A 23130-nucleotide genomic window follows, 5' to 3' on the forward strand; every position below is an offset into this window, starting at 1 on the left:
GGCATTTTTTTATTCAGCTTCCTTGTGTTGCAATTTTGACTGTAGTACTTGTTGGTTTTACCGCTAATATATTCCAATAGATCATTCCCAATATATAATTCTACGATATCCTCGACACTCTGTGTATCTTTGGGAAATATATTTAGACCCGGAGTCCTTCAAATTTATTATTGGTCCTTGGTAAATCAAAGCCTGACCACTGTGCACTGTCTTCTTTGTCTGATTCATCCGAATAAGTTGGCAACTGTAGCGTTCACCGAATTCTTCTTGGATGTATTTCACTATCTTCTGACGATTCTGCTTCACTTTCATTTTTTTTTTATATCCAGTGTCTTCTTGTTAATCAGCTAAGTCGTCCGGAATGTCAGACAAGATGTCCGTGCATTCATAGTAAATAATTGTATCGTCTCTTTCATCTGCCATGATGGAAGGGCACAAGTTCTTACAAAAACAAAAAACTCGTTGACGTTTGTGACTTATTGTTACCAAAACAAACCTCCAACAGAATGCAAAAGATGCTAAAGTGCTGTCACCGCCCACTGCGCAATACTATGCTCACAACACTACTGCGTTGTCGCTGACCACAGCTATTTCACGCATGACACCACTGTGGTGTCACCGGATGACATAGTGTTAATAGATGTTACCAGACTCGGGTGCTATTAACATAAACAGTGAAGAAGAAGAAGAAGAAGAAGAAGAAAGGCTGTAATTGCCCTAGATTAGCTAAATAATGCTATAAGAATCTTTGAAAGAATCTGCCATGGAGATATCTAAGATTCTGCCAACATGTGACAAAAATGTGAGTAATTGCGCGTAGATAGTACACAGAAACTGATAATTTCCAGCTGGAATAGACAGACAAAGTCTGATATCGCTCCCATATATATACAGAGATGATGTGACTTACCAAACGAAAGCGCTGGCACGTCGATAGACACACAAACAAACACAAACATACACAAAAAATTCAAGCTTTCGCAACAAACTGTTGCCTCATCAGGAAAGAGGGAAGGAGAGGGAAAGACGAAAGGATGTGGGTTTTAAGCGAGGGGGTAAGGAGTCATTCCAATCCCGGGAGCGGAAAGACTTACCTTTTGGTAAGTCACATCATCTTTGTTTGTAGATATATTTTTCCCACGTGGAATGTTTCCCTTTCCTGATGAGGCAACAGTTTGTTGCGAAAGCTTGAATTTTGTGTGTATGTTTGTGTTCGTTTGTGTGTCTGTCGACCTGCCAGCACTTTTATTTGGTAAGTCACATCACACACAAAGATGATGTGACTTACCAAATGAAAGTGCTGGCAGGTCGACAGACACACAAACATACACACAAAATTCAAGCTTTCGCAACAAACTGTTGCCTCATCAGGAAAGAGGGGAAGGAGAGGGAAAGACAAAGGGTGTGGGTTTTAAGGGAGAGGGTAAGGAGTCATTCCAATCCCGGGAGCGGAAAGACTTACCTTAAGGGGAAAAAAGGACAAGTATACACTCGTGCGCGCACACACACACATATCCATCCACACATATACAGACACAAGCAGACATATTCAAAGGCAAAGAGTTTGGGCAGAGATGTCAGTCGAGGCGGAAGTGCAGAGGCAAAGATGTTGTTGAATGACAGGTGAGGTATGAGTGGCAGCAACTTGAAATTAGCGGAGATTGAGGCCTGGTGGATAACGGGACGAGAGGATATATTGAAGGGCAAGTTCCCATCTCCGGAGTTTGGATAGGTTGGTGTTGGTGGGAAGTATCCAGATAACCCGGACGGTGTAACACTGTGCCAAGATGTGCTGGCCGTGCACCAAGGCATGTTTAGCCACAGGGTGATCCTCATTACCAACAAACACTGTCTGCCTGTGTCCATTCATGCGAATGGACAGTTTGTTGCTGGTCATTCCCACATAGAATGCATCACAGTGTAGGCAGGTCAGTTGGTAAATCACGTGGGTGCTTTCACATGTGGCTCTGCCTTTGATCGTGTACACCTTCCGGGTTACAGGACTGGAGTAGGTGGTGGTGGGAGGGTGCATGGGACAGGTTTTACACCGGGGGCGGTTACAAGGGTAGGAGCCAGAGGGTAGGGAAGGTGGTTTGGGGATTTCATAGGGATGAACTAAGAGGTTACGAAGGTTAGGTGGACGGCGGAAAGACACTCTTGGTGGAGTGGGGAGGATTTCATGAAGGATGGATCTCATTTCAGGGCAGGATTTGAGGTAGTCGTATCCCTGCTGGAGAGCCACATTCAGAGTCTGGTCCAGTCCCAGAAAGTGTCCTGTCACAAGTGGGGCACTTTTGTGGTTCTTCTGTGGGGGATTTTGGGTTTGAGGGGATGAGGAGGTGGCTCTGGTTATTTGCTTCTGTACCAGGTCGGGAGGGTAGTTGCGGGATGCGAAAGCTGTTGTCAGGTTGTTGGTGTAATGGTTCAGGGATTCCGGACTGGAGCAGATTCGTTTGCCACGAAGACCTAGGATGTAGGGAAGGGACCGTTTTCCCATGTGGAATGTTTCCCTCTATTATATATATACGAGGGCAGTTCAATAAGTAATGCAACACATTTTTTTCTCGGCCAATTTTGGTTGAAAAAACCGGAAATTTCTTGTGGAGTATTTTCAAACATTCCCACTTTGTCTCGTATAGTTTCATTGACTTCCGACAGGTGGCAGCGCTGTACAGAGCTGTTAAAATGGCGGCTGTAACGGATGTGCGTTGCAAACAACGGGCAGTGATCGAGATTCTTTTGGCGGAAAACCAGGGCATCTCAGATATTCATAGGCACTTGCAGAATGTCTACGGTGATCTGGCAGTGGACAAAAGCACGGTGAGTCGTTGGGCAAAGCGTGTGTCATCATCGCCGCAAGGTCAAGCAAGACTGTCTGATCTCCCGCGTGCGGGCCGGCCGTGCACAGCTGTGACTCCTGCAATGGCGGAGCATGCGAACACACTCGTTCGAGACGATCGACGGATCACCATCAAACAACTCGGTGCTCAACTTGACATCTCTGTTGGTAGTGCTGTCACAATTGTTCACCAGTTGGGATATTCAAAGGTTTGTTCCCGCTGGGTCCCTCGTTGTTTAACCGAACACCATAAAGAACAAAGGAGAACCATCTGTGCGGAATTGCTTGCTCGTCATGTGGCTGAGGGTGACAATTTCTTGTCAAAGATTGTTACAGGCGATGAAACATGGGTTCATCACTTCGAACCTGAAACAAAACGGCAATCAATGGAGTGGCGCCACACCCACTCCCCTACCAAGAAAAAGTTTAAAGCCATACCCTCAGCCGGTAAAGTCATGGTTACAGTCTTCTGGGACGCTGAAGGGGTTATTCTGTTCGATGTCCTTCCCCATGGTCAAACGATCAACTCTGAAGTGTATTGTGCTACTCTTCAGAAATTGAAGAAACGACTTCAGCGTGTTCGTAGACACAAAAATCTGAACAAACTTCTCCTTCTTCATGACAATGCAAGACCTCACACAAGTCTTCGCACCCGAGAGGAGCTCACAAAACTTCAGTGGACTGTTCTTCCTCATGCACCCTACAGCCCCGATCTCGCACCGTCGGATTTCCATATGTTTGGCCCAATGAAGGACGCAATCCGTGGGAGGCACTACGCGGATGATGAAGAAGTTATTGATGCAGTACGACGTTGGCTCCGACATCGACCAGTGGAATGGTACCGTGCAGGCATACAGGCCCTCATTTCAAGGTGGCGTAAGGCCGTAGCATTGAATGGAGATTACGTTGAAAAATAGTGTTGTGTAGCTAAAAGATTGGGGAATAACCTGGTGTATTTCAATGCTGAATAAAACAACCCCTGTTTCAGAAAAAAAATGTGTTGCATTACTTATTGAACTGCCCTCGTGTAAGGTAAGTCTTTCCGCTCCCGGGATTGGAATGACTCCTTACCTTCTCCCTTAAAACCCACATCCTTTCGTCTTTCCCTCTCCTTCCCTCTTTCCTGATGAGGCAACAGTTTGTTGCGAAAGCTTGAATTTTGAATTTTGTGTGTATGTTTGTGTTCGTTTGTGTGTCTGTCGACCTGCCAGCACTTTCATTTGGTAAGTCACATCATCTTTGTTTTTATATATATATATATATATATATATATATATATATATATATATATATATATATATATATATATATATATATATATATATACAAAGATGATGTGACTTACCAAACAAAAGCGCTGGCACGTCAATAGACACAAAACAAACACAAACATACACACAAAATTCAAGCTTTCGCAACAAAATGATGCCTCATCAGGAAAGAGGGAAGGAGAGGGAAAGACGAAAGGATGTGGGTTTTAAGGGAGAGGGTAAGGAGTCATTCCAATCCCGGGAGCGGAAAGACTTACCTTAGGGGGAAAAAAGGACGGGTATACACTCGCGCGCGCACACACACACACACATATCCATCCACACATATACAGACACAAGCAGACATGTTTAAAGACAAAGAGTTTGGGCAGAGATGTCAGTCGAGGCAGAAGTGCAGAGGCAAAGATGTTGTTGAATGACAGGTGAGGTGCGAGTGGCGGCAACTTGAAATTAGCGGAGATTGAGGCCTGGTGGATAATGGGAAGAGAGGATATATTGAAGAGATACTTCAATTGACATAGCAGATGACAGCTCAGATTGTAGTGTTTCGTGTAATACGAAGTTAATGGTTTTAAAATGTGTAACTTTTGTATGGAGTGTAGCCATGTATGGAAGTGAAACATGGACGATAAATAGTTTGGACAAGAAGAGAATAGAAGCTTTCGAAATGTCGTGCTACAGAAGAATGCTGAAGATTAGATGGTATGATCACATAACTAATGAGGAGGTATTGAATAGAATTGTGGAGAAGAGGAGTTTGTGGCACAACTTGACAAGAAGAAGGGATCGGTTGGTAGGACATGTTTTGAGACATCAAGGGATCACAAATTTAGCATTGGAGGGCAGCGTGGAGGGTAAAAATCATAGAGGGAGACCAAGAGATGAATACACTAAGCAGATTCAGAAGAATGTAGGTTGCAGCAGGTACTGGGAGATGAAGAAGCTTGCACAGGATAGAGTAGCATGGAGAGCTGCATCAAACCAGTCTCAGGACTGAAGACCACAACAACAACAACTTTTTTACAACTTGAAGTGGTGAAGTATGTGTGCAAACTTAAACTTCTTTAATGATAAGACTGACTTGAGATGTTCAGCTGACTTTCCTAGGTGGTTAGCCTGCTGCTGCAAACTCCCTTTCTCTTCTTCTCCGCAGTGTATTGCTGGGAACAGGAATTTCTCAAGACTCTTTGTACTTATAAAAATAAGTAGATGTACACAGTTTCTTTTACTTCACATAACAACGTATATTTAAACACCAAACTTTTACAAATCTCACTCTCCAGATGAATAAATACTGTTGAGTAAGTCTACTCGCATGTCCAAACGTTAGAAACACAGTTAAATTTACAACAGAGTTGGCTTGCTAACCACGACTCTATTATACAGAAATCCTACACCTGTCTTGCCTCTAGCAAGTCCAAGTTAAAAGTTACTAAAAATCTTTTTCCACTCAATTGTTCTTTCGTCACTAACAATAGTCACAGTTACAAAACAGCACAGAATACCACGGAAGTTCCTTGATTTGGCTGTGCACTTTCATTATGACTTCCATGGCCTGACCGACCGACAGGTACTTGTTGGTGCTGTTAGACCACTGTGTCTACCGTCATCGTACGACAAACTTCAAACCTTCACACACAGACAGGAGATGCGTAGTAGATAGGGTTCCTTTCTCCCACTCACATCTAATATATCATATGTTCAAGACAGTGGAAGGCCGAGTGATTCTAGAATTTGCACGGAAATTTTCGAAACACTACAAATGGAATGCAAAATGCTGATACTAATAATAAATGCATGTCTTATCATGCTGAGCTATTGGCAAAAGAGCTTAGAAATAAATTATTGAACAGCTTGCTGAATGAAGGACAAATATCTAAATTATGTGTGAGATTGAGAATGAGACATGTGAATGAATGAGTATGATAATACAGTTTGAAGCTCATGGATGGGTAACAGTGCAGACAACAGTTCACATCCAATGTGGTAGCGTCATACTACATAAGATATGGAGTGGTGGTGGTCATCATCATCCTTTTTTTTTTTTTTTTTTTTTTTTTTTTTTTTTTTTTTTTTTTTTTTTTTTTTTTTCCCCCTGATCAGCTAGCTTTACTATTGCAAGTTCAGTATTTTCTAGTCCTCCCACTTTTCCACCATAATTTTTGTAACTATGTGTAATGTATTTGTCCTGATGACATCAATTAGCTGTTATTGTTCTTCCTCCTCTGATCCTCATCTGTGTCACCATTCTTTGCAGTGCATCCTTCATGACACAGTCTCTTCTCACTCAGTCTCTTAACAAATTTCTTTTTGTATTCTTGTTTCCAGTATTAGTAATTTCTCATGCACCCTGTGTAACTCAACCTCATTCCTTCCTCAGAACACAAATCTTCCAGCAGAAGAAAGAATAGCCGTACACAACCTCAGAACAAATCCTGACCTAATCATCCTGCCTGCAACGAAGGTTCCACCTCTGTTGTTACGAATCACAGTGACCTGGCAGAAGGCCTCTGCCAATTATCTGACTTTTCCACCTATAAACTCTGCCAGAGTGATCCCATTCCAAAAGTACAACGCAACCTGTAGTCTGTGCTTAAAGCTTTAGGCCCTTCCTACAACCTCTCCCCAGAAACAGTTTTTCTCCTCACCCCTATGACACCCTGCACACCCATCTTCTGCATGCTCCCCAAAATCCACAAACTCAAAAATCCTGAACGCTGTATTGTGGCTGGTTATTCTGCCCTCATTGCAAGGATTTCGGCTCCCATTGACCAGCACCTCCAGTTGCCCTTAATCTGGCCTTCAATGTCAAAGATACCAACCAATTTCTTCACCAACTCTCCACCATCCCCATCCGTTTACCTCCTAGACCTCTACTCGTCTCTGTTGATGCCACTTCCCTACACTCCAATATCCCTCATGCCCACTATTGAACACTACCTTTCCCAGCGTCCTTCAGACTCCAAACCAACTACTTCTCCTTTGAAGGGAAGGTATACAAACAAATCTGCGGCACAGCCATGGGCACCTGCATGGCAACCCCCCCCCCCCCCCCCCCCCATGCCTACATGTTTATGGACCATCTAGATTAGATCTTTCTAGCCTCCCAAAACACCAAACCCCTAGTCTGGTTCAGGTTCACTTGTGATATCTTCATAATCTGGACTCAGGGTCAAGACACCCTGTCTTCATTCCTTCACAACTACAACGCCTTCTGTCCAATGGGCTTTAAGTGGTCTCCTCAAACCAGTGTGCCATCTTCCTAGACTGACCATCTCATCTCTGATGGCTCCAATTGTGCCTCTATCCACATTAAACCCACAAACCACCAACAGTACCTGCATTTTGACATCTGTCACCCCCTTTCACACCAAAAAATCTGTCCCATAAAGCATGGCCACCCAGGGACAGTCTATCTACAGTGACAAGAACTCTATTACTCAGAATGCTAAGGGTCTTGCCAAGACCTTCACAGACAGGCATTATCCCCCAGACCTAGTCCACAAATAGATCTTCCGTGCCATTTCCACAGCACCTGCAATCCCCCCACCATCCGCAAGAACAAGCCCTGAAGAAGCACCCCCTTCACCCCCCAATACCACCCAGGACTGGACTGAACCATATCATTCACCAGGGCTTTAATTACCTATCATTATGCCCTAAAATGAGGGAATCCTACCAAAGATCCTTCCCACCCCTCAGAAAGTGGAGTTAAGTCACCCAACCAATCTCCACTACATCCTAGTCCATCCCTATGCCTCTCCCAACCCCAACCTACAAAGATCATATCCCTTGGGAAGAAACAGGCAAAATACATGCGCAATCTACCCTACCAGCACTTCCTAATCCAGTCCTGTCACAGGTTTATCCTACCCCATCAGATGTTGGGCCACTTGTGAAAGCAGCCATGTCATTTATCAGCTCTACTGCAGTCATGGCATAGCTTTTTATATAGGTATGGCTACCAATTGGCTGTCCACCAGGATGGATGGCCACTGCCAAACTGTGGCCAAAAGCGAAGTAGACCACCCTGTGGCACGACATGCAGCTGAACATAAAATGCTCGATTTCGATGCCTGCTTCACTACCATAGCCATCTGGATCTTCCTCTCTCCACTACCAGCTTTTCTGAACTGCGCAAATGGGAGTTATCCTTACAACTCATTCTCTACTTCAAAATCAAACAATGAAAAATGCAGGATGGAATGTAACAGTATAATGAAAAGGATACTTGCTACTCACCATAAAGCGGAGATGCTGAGTCACAGAAACGCACAAAAAAAGACTGTCAGAAAGTTTTAGCTTTCGGCCAACAAGGCCTTTATCAAAAGTAGACACACACACACACACACACACACACACACACACACACACACACAGACCACAATCTCTGGCAGCTGGAGCCAGACTGCGAGCAGCAGGGCGTTATGGAGCGGCAACTGGGTGGGGGTAAGGAAGATGCTGGCATATGGGGAGGTGGAGGGATAGCAGGGAGGGGTGGGGGATATAAAGTGCTGCTGGAAGCAGACATCAAAGAAATAGTAACTGTGGGTGGGCGACCTGCACCACTCCCCACATTGTCCCTGCGTGCTCCCAGCAGCACTTTACCATCACCCCCCCCTGCCCTGCTATCCCTTCCCCTCCCCACCCAACCAACTCGTTACCCCTGTTGCCTCTCTAATAATGCTCTGTTGCTCGCAGTCTGGCTCCAGCTGCCAGAGATTGTGGTCGTGTGTGTGTGTGTGTGTGTGTGTGTGTGTGTGTGTGTGTGTGTGTGTGTGTGTGTACCTGTCCTTTTTTCCCCCTAAGGTAAGTCTTGCCACTCCCGGGATTTGAATGCCTCCTTACCCTCTCCCTTAAAACCCACATCCTTTCGTCTTTCCTTCTCCTTCCCTCGTTCCTGATGGAGGAACCTTGGGTTGCGAAAGTTTGAAATTTGTGTGTGTGTGTGTGTGTGTTTTATTTTGTCTATCTACCAGCGCTTTCTCGTTTGGTAAGTCACAGCGTCTTTGTTTTTTATATTTATTTTCCCCACGTGGAATGTTTCTTTCTATTATACTCATGTCATTAATTTGTCTTTCTTACGATAAGCAGCCATCTAGCTTTCCTTACTTCTTCCTTTTTAAAATCTTTCAACATTAAATTTCCTCATTTGCAGTCAGATAGTTATTTCTCCTATAAAGAGAACATAATTTGAATTGATATCCATTCCTGGTAATCTTTTAATATTTTTCAAAAAATTTCGAAGTCTATCCTGTAGTAAGTCTGGTATCTGATGGAGATGTTGGGTAGCAGCTATCCTTAGACTAGTTGAAGTTATCTTAGTCTTATGTGTTGTATGTACAACATATAATTCAGGAGTATCTTTTGCAAAAGTCCACCAAGAGCTCTTCTTCGTCATTCCTTTTCCTAACGTGTACTTTTTCACAGTTGTTATTTCTTGGCCTTTGCCCAGTTCTGCATTCCAGTCATTATACCTCCACCTTCAGTATTATACTGTTCATTTACTTCCTTATCAAGTTGACTGCTGTGTGACATATGCATTTGTATTATTACTTCTTTTTTCTTTTTTTTCTGTGGATTTTCATTGTCATCAACATTTCCTCTAGATATCTCACTGATATCAAATTAGCTTGAGTTTTGGTCTTAATATTATGACAATATTGTGAATTTCTTTTCATGTTCCTCCTGAATAAAATATTCTGATTTAATCACTTATAAATTCTTTCTTTTGCTCCCATCTCATTTAAGAGATTCTCATTATAGGCACCCTGTTTCTGTCTCATTTACACCTTCAGATTCTCCAGCTTTCTCACTTGTAATACGATCTACACTCTGTGTTCTTATTTCCCATTTTGTTTCAGTGTGGGCTCCCTTAGCACCTCCCATCTGGACGTGCAAACAGGGAACTAATTTACATCCAGAAATAATTTTTATAATGCAAGGACTTGTGCTATTTATGCCATTTTTCTGTGACTTTGTAAATGTGGTAGTTTCCCATTGGTTTCACATACCTTTTGAGGGTGCCCTTTCATTGGGGACAGATGCCTTTGGCATGCACCCTAAACATAGTCATTGGATGTTTGTCTGTGACGTTTCCTTCACTGAGGTAACAAAAAGCCTTCTAAGCACTTCATACACTGAAGCCGTAAGATTCCTTAGCTGTTTGAGTTGTTTACTGCTGCTCAGTGCTTGGTGATACTGATTTTCCAGATGGTTGAGACCCAATCAGCCTCTCCCCTTCCTCATTCTGATCCAGGGAATAGACAGTGATAGATATATACTTGAAGAATCTATGGATGAATGAACAACTAACTTTGTATACATTAAAATGTCATATACAGAATTGGATAGGAAGTGCAACATAAATTTTGTGATTGCCAGTAATGTTTCTGAGAATTGTGTGACAAACATTTTTTTCATTTTAAGAATAATCAAATCAGTCTATAAAGAAAAATTGTATTTCTACATAGTCTCATTAAAGAGTGTGACATTAAATTTAATGGTTTTTACCTTATTATTCATATCACTGAAGTGTTTTCAGACTATTTGTGCTAAATACATACTACTTTGCATGGTTTGTAACTGCTTAAAAATGTCTTGCCAGTGTATAAAGAATAATTTTTTGTTTAACAAAGAATAAGTCAGTAGAAGAAGACGAGCTTGAAAAATGCAATGGATGTGCTACACTTTCAGTTGTTTAGCCAATCAGCCACTAAAAAATAAATACACTCCTGGAAATTGAAATAAGAACACCGTGAATTCATTGTCCCAGGAAGGGGAAACTTTATTGACACATTCCTGGGGTCAGATACATCACATGATCACACTGACAGAACCACAGGCACATAGACACAGGCAACAGAGCATGCACAATGTCGGCACTAGTACAGTGTATATCCACCTTTCGCAGCAATGCAGGCTGCTATTCTCCCATGGAGACGATCGTAGAGATGCTGGATGTAGTCCTGTGGAACGGCTTGCCATGCCATTTCCACCTGGCGCCTCAGTTGGACCAGCGTTCGTGCTGGACGTGCAGACCGTGTGAGACGACGCTTCATCCAGTCCCAAACATGCTCAATGGGGGACAGATCCGGAGATCTTGCTGGCCAGGGTAGTTGACTTACACCTTCCAGAGCACGTTGGGTGCACGGGATACATGCGGACGTGCATTGTCCTGTTGGAACAGCAAGTTCCCTTGCCGGTCTAGGAATGGTAGAACGATGGGTTCGATGACGGTTTAGATGTACCGTGCACTATTCAGTGTCCCCTCGATGATCACCAGTGGTGTACGGCCAGTGTAGGAGATCGCTCCCCACACCATGATGCCGGGTGTTGGCCCTGTGTGCCTCGGTCGTATGCAGTCCTGATTGTGGCGCTCACCTGCACGGCGCCAAACACGCATACGACCATCATTGGCACCAAGGCAGAAGCGACTCTCACCGCTGAAGACGACACGTCTCCATTCGTCCCTCCATTCACGCCTGTCGCGACACCACTGGAGGCGGGCTGCACGCTGTTGGGGCGTGAGCGGAAGACGGCCTAACGGTGTGCGGGACCGTAGCCCAGCTTCATGGAGACGGTTGCGAATGGTCCTCGCCGATACCCCAGGAGCAACAGTGTCCCTAATTTGCTGGGAAGTGGCGGTGTGGTCCCCTACGGCACTGCGTAGGATCCTACGGTCTTGGCGTGCATCCGTGCGTCGCTGCGGTCCGGTCCCAGGTCGACGGGCACGTGCACCTTCCGCCGACCACTGGCGACAACATCGATGTACTGTGGAGACCTCACGCCCCACGTGTTGAGCAATTCGGCGGTACGTCCACCCGGCCTCCCGCATGCCCACTATACGCCCTCGCTCAAAGTCTGTCAACTGCACATACGGTTCACGTCCACGCTGTCGCGGCATGCTACCAGTGTTAAAGACTGCGATGGAGCTCCGTATGCCACGGCAAACTGGCTGACACTGACGGCAGCAGTGCACAAATGCTGCGCAGCTAGCGCCATTCGACGGCCAACACCGCGGTTCCTGGTGTGTCCGCTGTGCCGTGCGTGTGATCATTGCTTGTACAGCCCTCTCGCAGTGTCTGGAGCAAGTATGGTGGGTCTGACACACCAGTGTCAATGTGTTCTTTTTTCCATTTCCAGGAGTGTATTTTACCAAGCATTCTGAGGAAACCTCTGAAATCACTGTATGGTGAACATTTTGGCACTCTCTTAATTTATCTATAATATAAATATGTGAATTATGTTTTTGCTTCTGCAAACTATATCTCTGTAACAAATTGTTACTAACTGATAAATTTCAGTGAATGGAAGACTCTCTGAGCAACTAACAGGCACATAAACGAAACTGAAATTACCACTAAACTTTCAGATGACGTTTTTCTCTCTCTGAGTTCACTGATTAGCAGCAGCAACATACACACACGTACGCGCGCGCGCACGCGCACACACACACACACACACACACACACACACACACACACACACACACAAATATTACATCTCGTTTATGTGCCTGTCGGCGGCCCAGTATCTCAACTATGTAACTAATGATTACTTTACTACTTTCATTATTTGTATTTCACTCACGATTTGCGTCTCTTAGTAACAGAATTCTGTAATGACAGTTGTCTGCTTTCAGTTACAAATTGCAAATAAAATAACAATATTTTGAAAAACAGTATCATAATCTTAAGTGGTAATGCTCATGGTTTGTGTATTTCAGTATCAAACATTGTTTCTGTGGTTTTATTTCGAGTGCTGCTGTAATTGTGATGGACTATTATCAGTAGAATTTTCATTTAACATGCACAATAAACCTTTCTACTGTGAAAATGCACTCCTTAACTTCGCAGAATTGCATGAAAAATACAGCTTCTCATAAATTTAAAACACAAATTTTATGAGCTGGTGATCTGCAACCAGTTTTTCATTACAGACAAATGTGGAACACCCAAATATAAGAGGCAATAAACAAATTCCATGTGAAGGCCATGCAGCCTAGAATCAGTATGTCAATCACGCAAAGTCTTGCAGGGAGCACTGAAGCAGGCTTCCCACTGACACACCAGGTTAAAGGTACCTCTCGGGTAAAATAACTTGTCCTGCTGTGTGAAGAAGTCCATAACTGCACATCCTTGTCTGCAAGTAATTCTGACCCTTCAAAGCCTACAGAAAAGTAGGATATATTGCAGGAAAGCTCCAATCTGCACATTTCAGAATACATGCTGTTGCTAGGGAGGATCCAGATTGTGCAGGCTGTGAAGCAATCATTGAAGTGAAGAACATTGTCTTGGACAACATGCTCAGCATCTGGGTGGTCCAACTGTCTCTTGGCCACAGTTTGTTGGTGGCCGTTCATGAGGACAGACAACTTGTTGGTTGTCATGCCCATGTAGAATGCAACACAGTTGTTGCATCTTTCACAGGTAGTCCTACTTTTGGTGGTATAGGTGATGCTTGTGGCTAGACTGGATTATGTGATGGTAGGAGGATATATGGTACAGTATTTAGGCCTATTACAGGGATGTGAGATATGTGACAATTGGGTTGGTGATAGATATGGAATAGGAATGGAAAATGTTATTGTGTAGGTTTGGTGGGCAGTGGAATACCATTGTGGAAGGGGTGGGAAGTATAATGGGTAGGACATTCCTCATTTCAGGGCATGATGAGAGGTAGTCGAAATCCTGGCAGAGAATGTGATTCAATTGCTTCAGCCTTGGTTGGTACCGAGTCACGAGGAAAGTGCTCATTTGTGGCTGGATGGTGGGACTCTGGGAGGTGGTGTGTGACTGGAGAGAGAAGGCATGGGAGATCTGTTTCTCTACAAGGTAGGGAGAGTAATTTCAGTCTGCGAAAGCCTCAGTTAGGCCCTTGGTATGTTTGGAAAGGGACTGCTTGTCACTACAGATGTGATGGCCATGGGTGGCTAGTCTTTATGGAATCGACTTCTTGGTATGTAATGGGTGGCAGCTGCTGAAGTGGAGGTATGGCTGGTGGGTGGTAGGTTTGATATGGACAGAGATAATGTAATCTGCATCTGTCAGGTGGAGGTCAACATTGAGGAAAGTAGCTTGTTGGGTTGAGTAGGGCTAGGTGATGCAAATGGGGGAGAAGGTATTGAGGCTATAGAGGAATGTGGCTAGGGTGTCCCCACCTTCCATCCAGATCATGAAGATGTCATCAGTGGGAGGGGTTTGAGATTCTGGATAGTTAGGAAGGATTCCTTTAGGTGGCCCATGAATATTGACATAGGATGGTGCCCATTGCCGTACCACAAATTTGTTTGTAGGTGATGACTTCAAAGGTGAAAAAATTGTGGATGAGAATATGGTTGGTCCTGGTGACCAGGAAGGAGGTTATAGTCTTGGAATCAGTTGGGTGTTGGGAAAGATATTGTTCAATAGCTACAAGATTATAGGCATTAGGGATGGTCGTGTAAAGGCATGTGGCATCATTAGTGATGAGCAGGGCACCATATGGTAAAGGAACAGGAACAGTGGAGGAAATGGTTGGTGACTTCTATATCAGTAGGTCGGTTATTACGGGTAGTAGGCTGAAGGTGTTGATCCATAAGAACAGGGATTTTCTGTGGTGGCAATGTACCCAGTCACAATGGGGCAATCTATGTGGATGGGTTACGGATATTAGGAAGCATGTAGAAGGTAGGAGTGCAGTGAGTGGTAGGGATGAGGGGAGAGATGGACTCAGGGGAAAGGTTCTGGGAAGGTGACAGTTGGCAGAGTCCTTTTCCCAGGTTATCTCTGTGGTTCAAAACCACAGTGGTGGAGGCTCTGCCAGCAGGACAGATTTTAGGTGGTGAATTGCGGGTCTTTCTGTGGGCATAAGGTTAGCTCCCATGTTGAGGGATTTGAGGAATGATGGTGAGGCAAGGTGTGAGGTTAAGATATTCTGGAAAGTTAACAGGGGTGATTTGTGGTTAGTTGGGGGTGGATTACAGCTGGATGGGGGAGTGAACTGAGTCAGACAGGGTTCAACATTGGTTTTGGGTTGAGTCTGATTGGTAGGATTGGTGACGAAAACATGTTTCCGCTGTAGGGACAGGGAGAAGGAGATGTGGTCTTCAAAAAGTCCAGCATGATTGGCTCAGCTAGTGGAGCAAAATGTAAGGGCTTTGGAAATGACTGTTACATGGAATTGAGGCTTTTGGAGGACTGTACTTTGGGTCAGTTTAGGTTCAGGGTTCTGTATGATGGTATGAGCAACTTTCTGAGGGTGTGCTTAATATATTAGATCTGTGAGGCAGGGTTTGTCAGCTATGAGGCGATGTGGGAGAGGTTTGTAGGCTGTTATAGAGGTGGTGTATAGTAGTCCAAGACAGGAATGGGAGATTGAAAGGTCGGAGAGTTTTTTGAGGTGGCATTGTGCTTATTGCTCTAGTCACTGAGAGAAAGAGTTTCATTGTGAGAAATGGATTACAGGAGTTTGGGATTGCAGAGTAGGAGAATTTTGTTGACAGAGAGGTGGTATTTCAAGGTGGTTTGGGCATGATTTTCATGGTTCTGCAGGACTAGGTTGGTGAGGGCTATGGACTGGGGGAATATGAAAAGATAGAGGTCACTGTGGAAGGAGGGGTTGCAGCTGGAGATGAGTTGATGGTAAGTCCATTTGAGGGGATTCCATGATCCAGGCAGTACCACAGAAACATTATTTGGGACTGACAAGTGAGCTCTGTCTAGGAATAAGGAAACTTCTCTGAATTCATTTTCATTACACCATCCTGGATTTCCTGTTATGTGATTTCTGCAACTTTTGGTACTTCAGTCTAAATCAGTGGAACCAATTAAGTTCTGCAAGCTCCATAAAGTAATTCTTCGATTACTGTAATCGTGCAGTGCCAAACTATTGTGGTCATACGTTGTCAAAAGAAATCGGTTCACCATATTTGCTTCTAATGATCACATTGCTGCATGTAAGATTTTTATGAAGTCAAATAAGATGTAGAATGCACATTTTGTGCTTTCATATATAGCTTAAATAAAACGTTAGTGGTATTGCTGGATACTCCCCCTCCCCCCCCCCTCCCTCTCCCCAGCCCGCTCTCTCCCTCCCCACTACCACTCCACTAGACTTGCTGAAATGTCAGTCACAAAATTGTTTTAATCAGGTATACAGGCTATGTCAGCTAGTACTAGTACCTCTATATCTGTAAACCCATTTGTTAGTGATTTCATTTAGGATAAAAATTTTAGTCCTATGGAGTTAGTGTAATATGAGAACATAAGTCCATTGTCCACAGTGCTTCACTCTCTGTGTGTGCTGGAACCAGTTTACATTAGTGTTTAACATTTTTGGAATAGGAATTAGTCACCAATGAATCCTTCATTAGTAACCAAGATTTTTATGGTCATTAGGATGTTGCTGGAAAAGTGTTTTTATTCAGGGATGAATGTGTTAACTGAGCTGCTGTTCAAAGAAAAGAAATGCATTGTTTATCAAGGGAAGGAGAAAATTTCTCAGATTGGTAAAAAAAAGAGTGTGTTTTATGCCTAAAAACGTAATTTTTTTCAGTGTAGCCATAGGCCTGTGTGACCACGTGAGCACAACTCAGACCCTAAGTTGGCCACCTTCTGCCAGGGGACGATGCTAGTGACATGCATGATCTATAGCTTCAAGGAACATATGCCACAATCTCACATTCCCATCAACTCAGTACAATTAGAATTTATTGGGCCATGTTCCACTCTGACATTGTTCCATAGTTCAGTGACAATGTTCATGAGCCCATTCCAGTTATTGAGCACTACGCTGAAATGCCAGCAAAGGATCACAGGCTGAAAAGAAGTTACCTTCATCTAAACAGGACACAGCTCTTTGAGGCAGGAGCACTTTCTCTGATAAACAGTCTCGTGTGTGTGCTGGCTTCATTATTCCACACTTCAACTGATATTTATTCTTTTGATAATGAGAGAACTATTTAATTTCTTGAGAGCATCATCTTCATGTCACCTGGGTAGTCATACGCTTCATCACATTTGCTAAGGATGAATTGAAGTGCATTTTCACAGACATCTGTACCAGATTTTATAAGTGACCAGCGAGCCGCATGTATATGACAAAACTACTTGTATCTTGTTGTAGAATAATGTTAATTTCCTCAGAGGAACCTAAAGTTTGCAGAAAAAGCAGCAATTTTGTTTGTTGTAGAAGTATGAAGTGTTTTTCTCTGTTACAGCTTGTGAGTTGAAAGCTCCTTCAATGGGCAGCTTTTTGGGTGGTATAGAGTCCTCAGGTTGGCTGAGACATGTGAAGGCAGTTCTAGAAACATCTCTGTTTATTGCGGAAGCTGTGGAATCTGGAGTGAGTGTGGTGGTACATTGTTCAGATGGATGGGACAGGACAGCCCAGGTGTGCTCACTTGCTGGAATCTTCCTTGATCCATATTACCGCACCATCCAAGGTTTTCAGGTAATGTTGTTGTAACATTTAACCTGTTTCCTAATGTAGTAGCTGCCACTTCGAGGTCACAATGTAGTGAACTCTTAAAATCATTAGAAGAACAGATTTTGGCCCACCGTGTAGAGAAGACGTTGTCTCACAGACAGGTGCAAACACACACACACACACACACACACACACACACACACACACACACACAAAATCACTGTCTCTGGTCACTATAGACAGACACAGTGGCCAAAGACAGTGGTTTGTGTGTGTGTGTGTGTGTGTGTGTGTGTGTGTGTTTTCTCCTTTGGAGGAAAGCTTCTTGCACAGAAAGCTAAAATACCTAGCAGTCTTTCTGTTGTGCCTTCCTGCGACTCAACATTTCTTCTGTATGGTGGATAGCAATGCATACTTTTATAATACTGTCATTATTCCAGCCTGGACTTTCCACTATTTGAACTCTTTATTTTAATGCCAGCTTTGTTGCCACAGTTCTAAAGTAGTAAATACTGAAACTGATGATGATAGTATACATTTGACTTGACCAGACATTTCATTAGGCTTTCTCTTAAGAAATTATCATCAGAAGGCAGGATATACTCTTTATGCTTATATAAGCAAATTGAGTCCTAGTCCGTAGCAGCTGCCACATTTATTGTATGGGTATCTGTTAGAATTTACACACACACACACACACACACACACACACACACACACACACACAAATCACACATTAGACTAAGAGGGAGCCCTACCTGTTAAAACTGTTAAAAGGGGAAAGAGAGACAGAGGAAAGAAACATTTTCACGGATAACTGGTTTGTCCATGTGATCTGTCTGCAACAAGTTCCGAAAACTTGGTGCACTGTTTTGTATTTTAAGTTGTGGCTCCTGAAGTCCAGCATTTCTCTCTCTTGTCATTGTAAGAATTTCTTAAATTGAATTTCCCTCTCTATAAAATCAGTATAATTATGGGTCAAAAATTTATTTTGCATAGCAGTCGTTCTCTTATGCAATCTCTTTTAGACTTCAGGAATTGTGTAGTATGAAAATTAAACTTACTGTTAGCATCTCACAAGATTTATTGCTTTTATTTTGCATAAAAAATACATTAAGAGCTTCCATTGTTCTCTGTTGTTTATTTTTTGTGCCAAACTCCCTATATAAACATGTTTTGGTGTTGGGAAACATATCAAATAACTAAAAAAGAAAGTATCGTATTTCAGTTTTATAAAATCTAGTAAAATAAATTTTGGGTAACAGTCTCAATGCACACCAACTTCTTTCAACTAATCATGTAAGTAGCAGATGGATTACCATCTCTAACAATAAGTGAAGTTGTATAATGCTAAAAAATTTGTAAGATGATGATCTTGCCGAGGAAAATAAATGTGTGTGTTGTGAATATCTGCATATTGAGCTCATCATTGTCTTTGTAAAAGTGCGCATCTATAGACAGGCGCATAGACTTCTTGGGACTTACTCGGGAATGTTTTCTTCGCCATTAAGGAAGAGGCAGAAATACTATAGAGCTACCTTTAGTCTGTACTATGGACATAATAGTGTCTGAAATGGGGACTCCCCACAAAAAGCTTATGATTAAGATGACTTGATAGAAGGTCCCTTCTGGTGGTGGAACACACAAAAAGGAAGAGAAGGGTCCCCTCAACAACATGATCAGTGGATGAGATCTGGAAATTCATCATGGCTTTTTTGTATTTGTCTTAAGTTGTTTGGAGAAAGTGTAAACAAAAATCTAAATTTGATAAACCAGACAGAGCTGGAAATCTTTTCCTCCAGAATAATAATTCAGTGTCTTTAAGCAAGGCACTGTTTTTGTCAGTGCGCTTTAAGTGCTTTCCTTTGGCCACGTGTCCCATGTTCTTTTGAAAATCTTAGGAATTATACATTTGCCAACATTTAGTCATTACATGTTCCCAAGTAGCAAAATAAGCACAAAATTTGCTTCTGATCGCTCGTAGGACAACTAACTATTACGCCAGGGTGATCATTCAATGTTGTTCAGTTAAACTATGCCGTATGTAATAATTGGCTGTTGCACATGTGGCACATTCAGACAATATTCAGCATCTTGACATTTTCTATACTCAGAAAACTATGTACAGATTTGACTTTATACTCATCGGACTTAAAACACACAAAAGTTCACTGTGATACCGAGCATGGTCCTTTGGTTTCGAGCTGAGTGGAAGGCTTAAACCAGAGGTTCAGATGATTTTGTAATAACCTTGGTTGCAGATTTTCTGTCCACTACTATTGTGTGGAGAATTGTAGCATCTCTTAATAGGCTGGGGCTCACACAACGCACAGAAAGCAGCTATTAAGGAAACGGTATGCCTGGCATACACATGTGAAATCCATCCACAATCCTGATAAATGTTTTTACTGCAGAAAGAGTAGAAACACAGCTACATGAATCAGAGAAAGAAGTATTCATCATGGCAAATAGGAGAAAGAGAAGGTGAACATAACTGCAGAAGCACCCATGGAAGGATCCTAGAACTAGTCCCCCTTATAAATGGTAGTAATGGCTACGTAGTATTAAAGACAGAAAGCAGGCTGAAAGCATACATTAATGGCAATGAAATTCTAAGTTCTAATTGCAATGTGTATCAGAGATAGTCTGGACATTGGTGGTCGATGCATTTTTGTAGCTGTAATGTCTAGTGTGGTTAACAGGGATTCCAAATGTGGATCAAAGATGGTCGTTTGATGCTTTCATTGACCCCTGCCTCAGGAACAGTTGTGGCAAAGGACTTCAAGGAAAATCTGGAGAAGATTGTGCATAAATTTGCCGTGTATGTTATAATATTATGGGGAGTCTTCAACTTTCAAGCTGTAGACTGTGAGACTCAAGTGGTGGGTAGTAGGTGAATGAAATCATGTGGAATTGATAGAACAGTCTGTGGTGTACTGCCAGTTCATAGTGTATCACTGGACGTTTTGAACTGGCGGCACACCTGTGGACTGTCCAGTCAACTTCTGAATGCCGTATCCAAAAACGCCCTTGAGCATTTAATCAAAAACTGGCTTGTTAGGGTAACATCTTAGATTTCAACAACAAGCTCGAACTTTTTGACTCGATTAGCATAATGCAGGGAATCAAGTCAGAATAAGGCCACGACAGCATAACCGACTATGGATATCAGCTGGAATCTAAAGAAAGGTAGGATGATATTCCTGTTTAATAAGTGTGCAAAGAAACAGCTTTCAGATGACCGGAGCAGACAACATCAGAAATTCATCTCTTAACGACTGGAAATGTTGAGTAGAAATAGTTAAAGTTCAGGGGTATTGTACATTATGACTTAAGACAGGTATGTACTGAGCAGATTAGTGAGGGACAGAAAAAAGCCACCATGGTTCAACAGTTATGTTAGAAGGCTGTTCTAAATGCAAAAAGAGCTTCATTGCAGATTTAATTATATCAAAAGTCTTGTCAAAATAAAACCCAAGAGAAGTCAAATTTGTCCAAAGAATAGCCTTAGGTGAAACATTCATCAGATTCAAAAGTAAATTTTTATGTACCAGTCTGACTGAAAACCCCAAGCAGTTTTAGTCCATGTTAAATCACTAAACAGAATAAAGCCATCTGTCCTGTCACTTAGAGACCATAATGGCACCAAAACAGAGGGTGACAAAGAGAAGGCAAAAATACTGAATTTCTTATACCGAAATTGTTTCACCGAGGAAGGTCATACTGAGGTTTCTCTGACAGACATCAATGTAGGAAATCAACTAAAACCACTCATCAGGTGACAGGGTACTGGACCTGATGGAATACCTTTAAGATTCTCTGTAGAGTATTAGACAGAAATCGCAGCTCTTCTAGCACTCATCATCATAGGTTGGTGGAGGAGCGAAGTGCACCAAGTAATTGGAAAAATATATGCACGACTATAGGCTTATAGCTCTGAGTCAAGTTGTTAAAGAGTTCTGGAACACATTTTATGTTACCTGTTATGACTTACAGGAGACTGAAAATATGTTCTGTAGTTATCAACATGAATTCCACAAACAGCATTGTGGGGAACCAATGCTATGCTGTTTATTCACAAGAACCAATAGGTGATAGATACTGGTGCCCAGGCTAAGGTCATGTTCCCTGACTTCTGGAATGCATTCAGCACAGTTCCCCACTCTTTCCTCAAGAGCAAAGTATGTGCATACAGAAAATCAGACTGGCTTTATGATTGGGTTGAATAGTTTCTAGTTAATAGAAAACATGTCATTTTTAATGGAGAGAAATCTCCAGATGTAAAAATACCTTTGGGCGTACCCAAGGCAAGTGTTATAGGATAATAACCATTTACGGTATCTGCAAATGGCCTAGTAGATAACATTAGAATCTCCACGAGACTGTTTGCAGTTCATGCTGTTGTATACGGAGAAATTGCTATGCAAGAAAATTATAGCTAAATGCAGGAAGACTTGCAGTGGATTGTTGGTGGGTACAGGAATTAGCAATTGATTCTCAGTATAAAGAAATATAATACATTGTTCAAACAATGGTATATCCGGAATGGAATGTAACAATATTATGAGAAGGAAAGTTGCTACTCACCATATAGTGGAGATGCTGAGCTGCAGATAGGCACAACAAGAAGACTGTCAAAAGAGTAGGTTTTGGCCAGAAAGGCCTTGATTAGGTGCACACACACACACACACACACACACACACACACACACAAACACACACACACAAACACACAAAATGACCACAGGCTCTGGCTCCCAAGGCCAGACTGCGGGCAGCAGCACATGATGGAAACCCTTCTAACCACCCAGAATCCCTAACCTCTCACCTGGTTCAGATTCATTGATGGCATCTTGGCGATCTGGATTGAGGGTGAGGACACCCTATCCACATTTCCTCCAGAACCTCAATACCTTCTCCCCCATTTGCTTCACCTGGTCCTCCCCAACTCAACAAGCCACCTTCCTTGATGTTGACCTCCACCTCAAAGATAGCTACATCAGTATCTCCATCCATCAAACCTACCACTCACCAGAAATACCTCCACTTTGACAGCTGCCACCCATTCCATAGCACCAAATCCCTTCCATACAGCCTAGCCACCCATGGCAGTCGGATCTGTTTTGACGAGCAGTTTCTATCCATTTATACCAAGGGTCTCAATGAGGTCTTCACAGATGGTAACAAAAACAGGTGTCCCGTACCTTATATCTCCAGTCACCCACCACCTCCCAAAGTCCTACCATCCAGCCACAGAGTAGCATTCCCCTCATGACTCAGTACCACCTACAACTGGAGCAACTGAATCACATCCTCCACAGGGGTTTTGACTACCTCTTGTCATGCCCCAAAATGAGAAATGTCCTATCCACCCCTCTCACACTGGTATTCTGCCGCTAACTGAGCCTACACAATATAGTCATCCATTCCTACACAACCCCTGCTCCCAGACACTCACCTCAGGGCTCACATTCCTTTAATAGACCAAGACACAAGACCTGCCCCATACATCAACCCACCACCACCTACTCCAGTCCAGTCATGAGCATCCTAAGCTCGAACAATTGTGCTGCATGCTATGTGGGCATGGCGACCAACAAGCTCTGTCTG

The 23130-nt window shown here is 43.0% G+C and overlaps 1 protein-coding gene across 1 annotated transcript in view; it reads left to right on the forward strand.

Annotated features, from left to right (window-relative positions):
* LOC126198520 (myotubularin-related protein 6) overlaps positions 1-23130 on the forward strand; it is a 454460-nt gene that overhangs the window by 343831 nt on the left and 87499 nt on the right. Inside the window, exon 8 of the mRNA XM_049934906.1 lies at positions 17312-17544. Within this exon, the coding sequence (XP_049790863.1) occupies positions 17312-17544 (233 nt within the window). The remainder of the gene's footprint in view (positions 1-17311; positions 17545-23130) is intronic.

The sequence above is a fragment of the Schistocerca nitens genome, chromosome 8, assembly GCF_023898315.1.
Source record: "Schistocerca nitens isolate TAMUIC-IGC-003100 chromosome 8, iqSchNite1.1, whole genome shotgun sequence".
Classification (NCBI taxonomy): Eukaryota; Metazoa; Arthropoda; class Insecta; order Orthoptera; family Acrididae; genus Schistocerca; species Schistocerca nitens.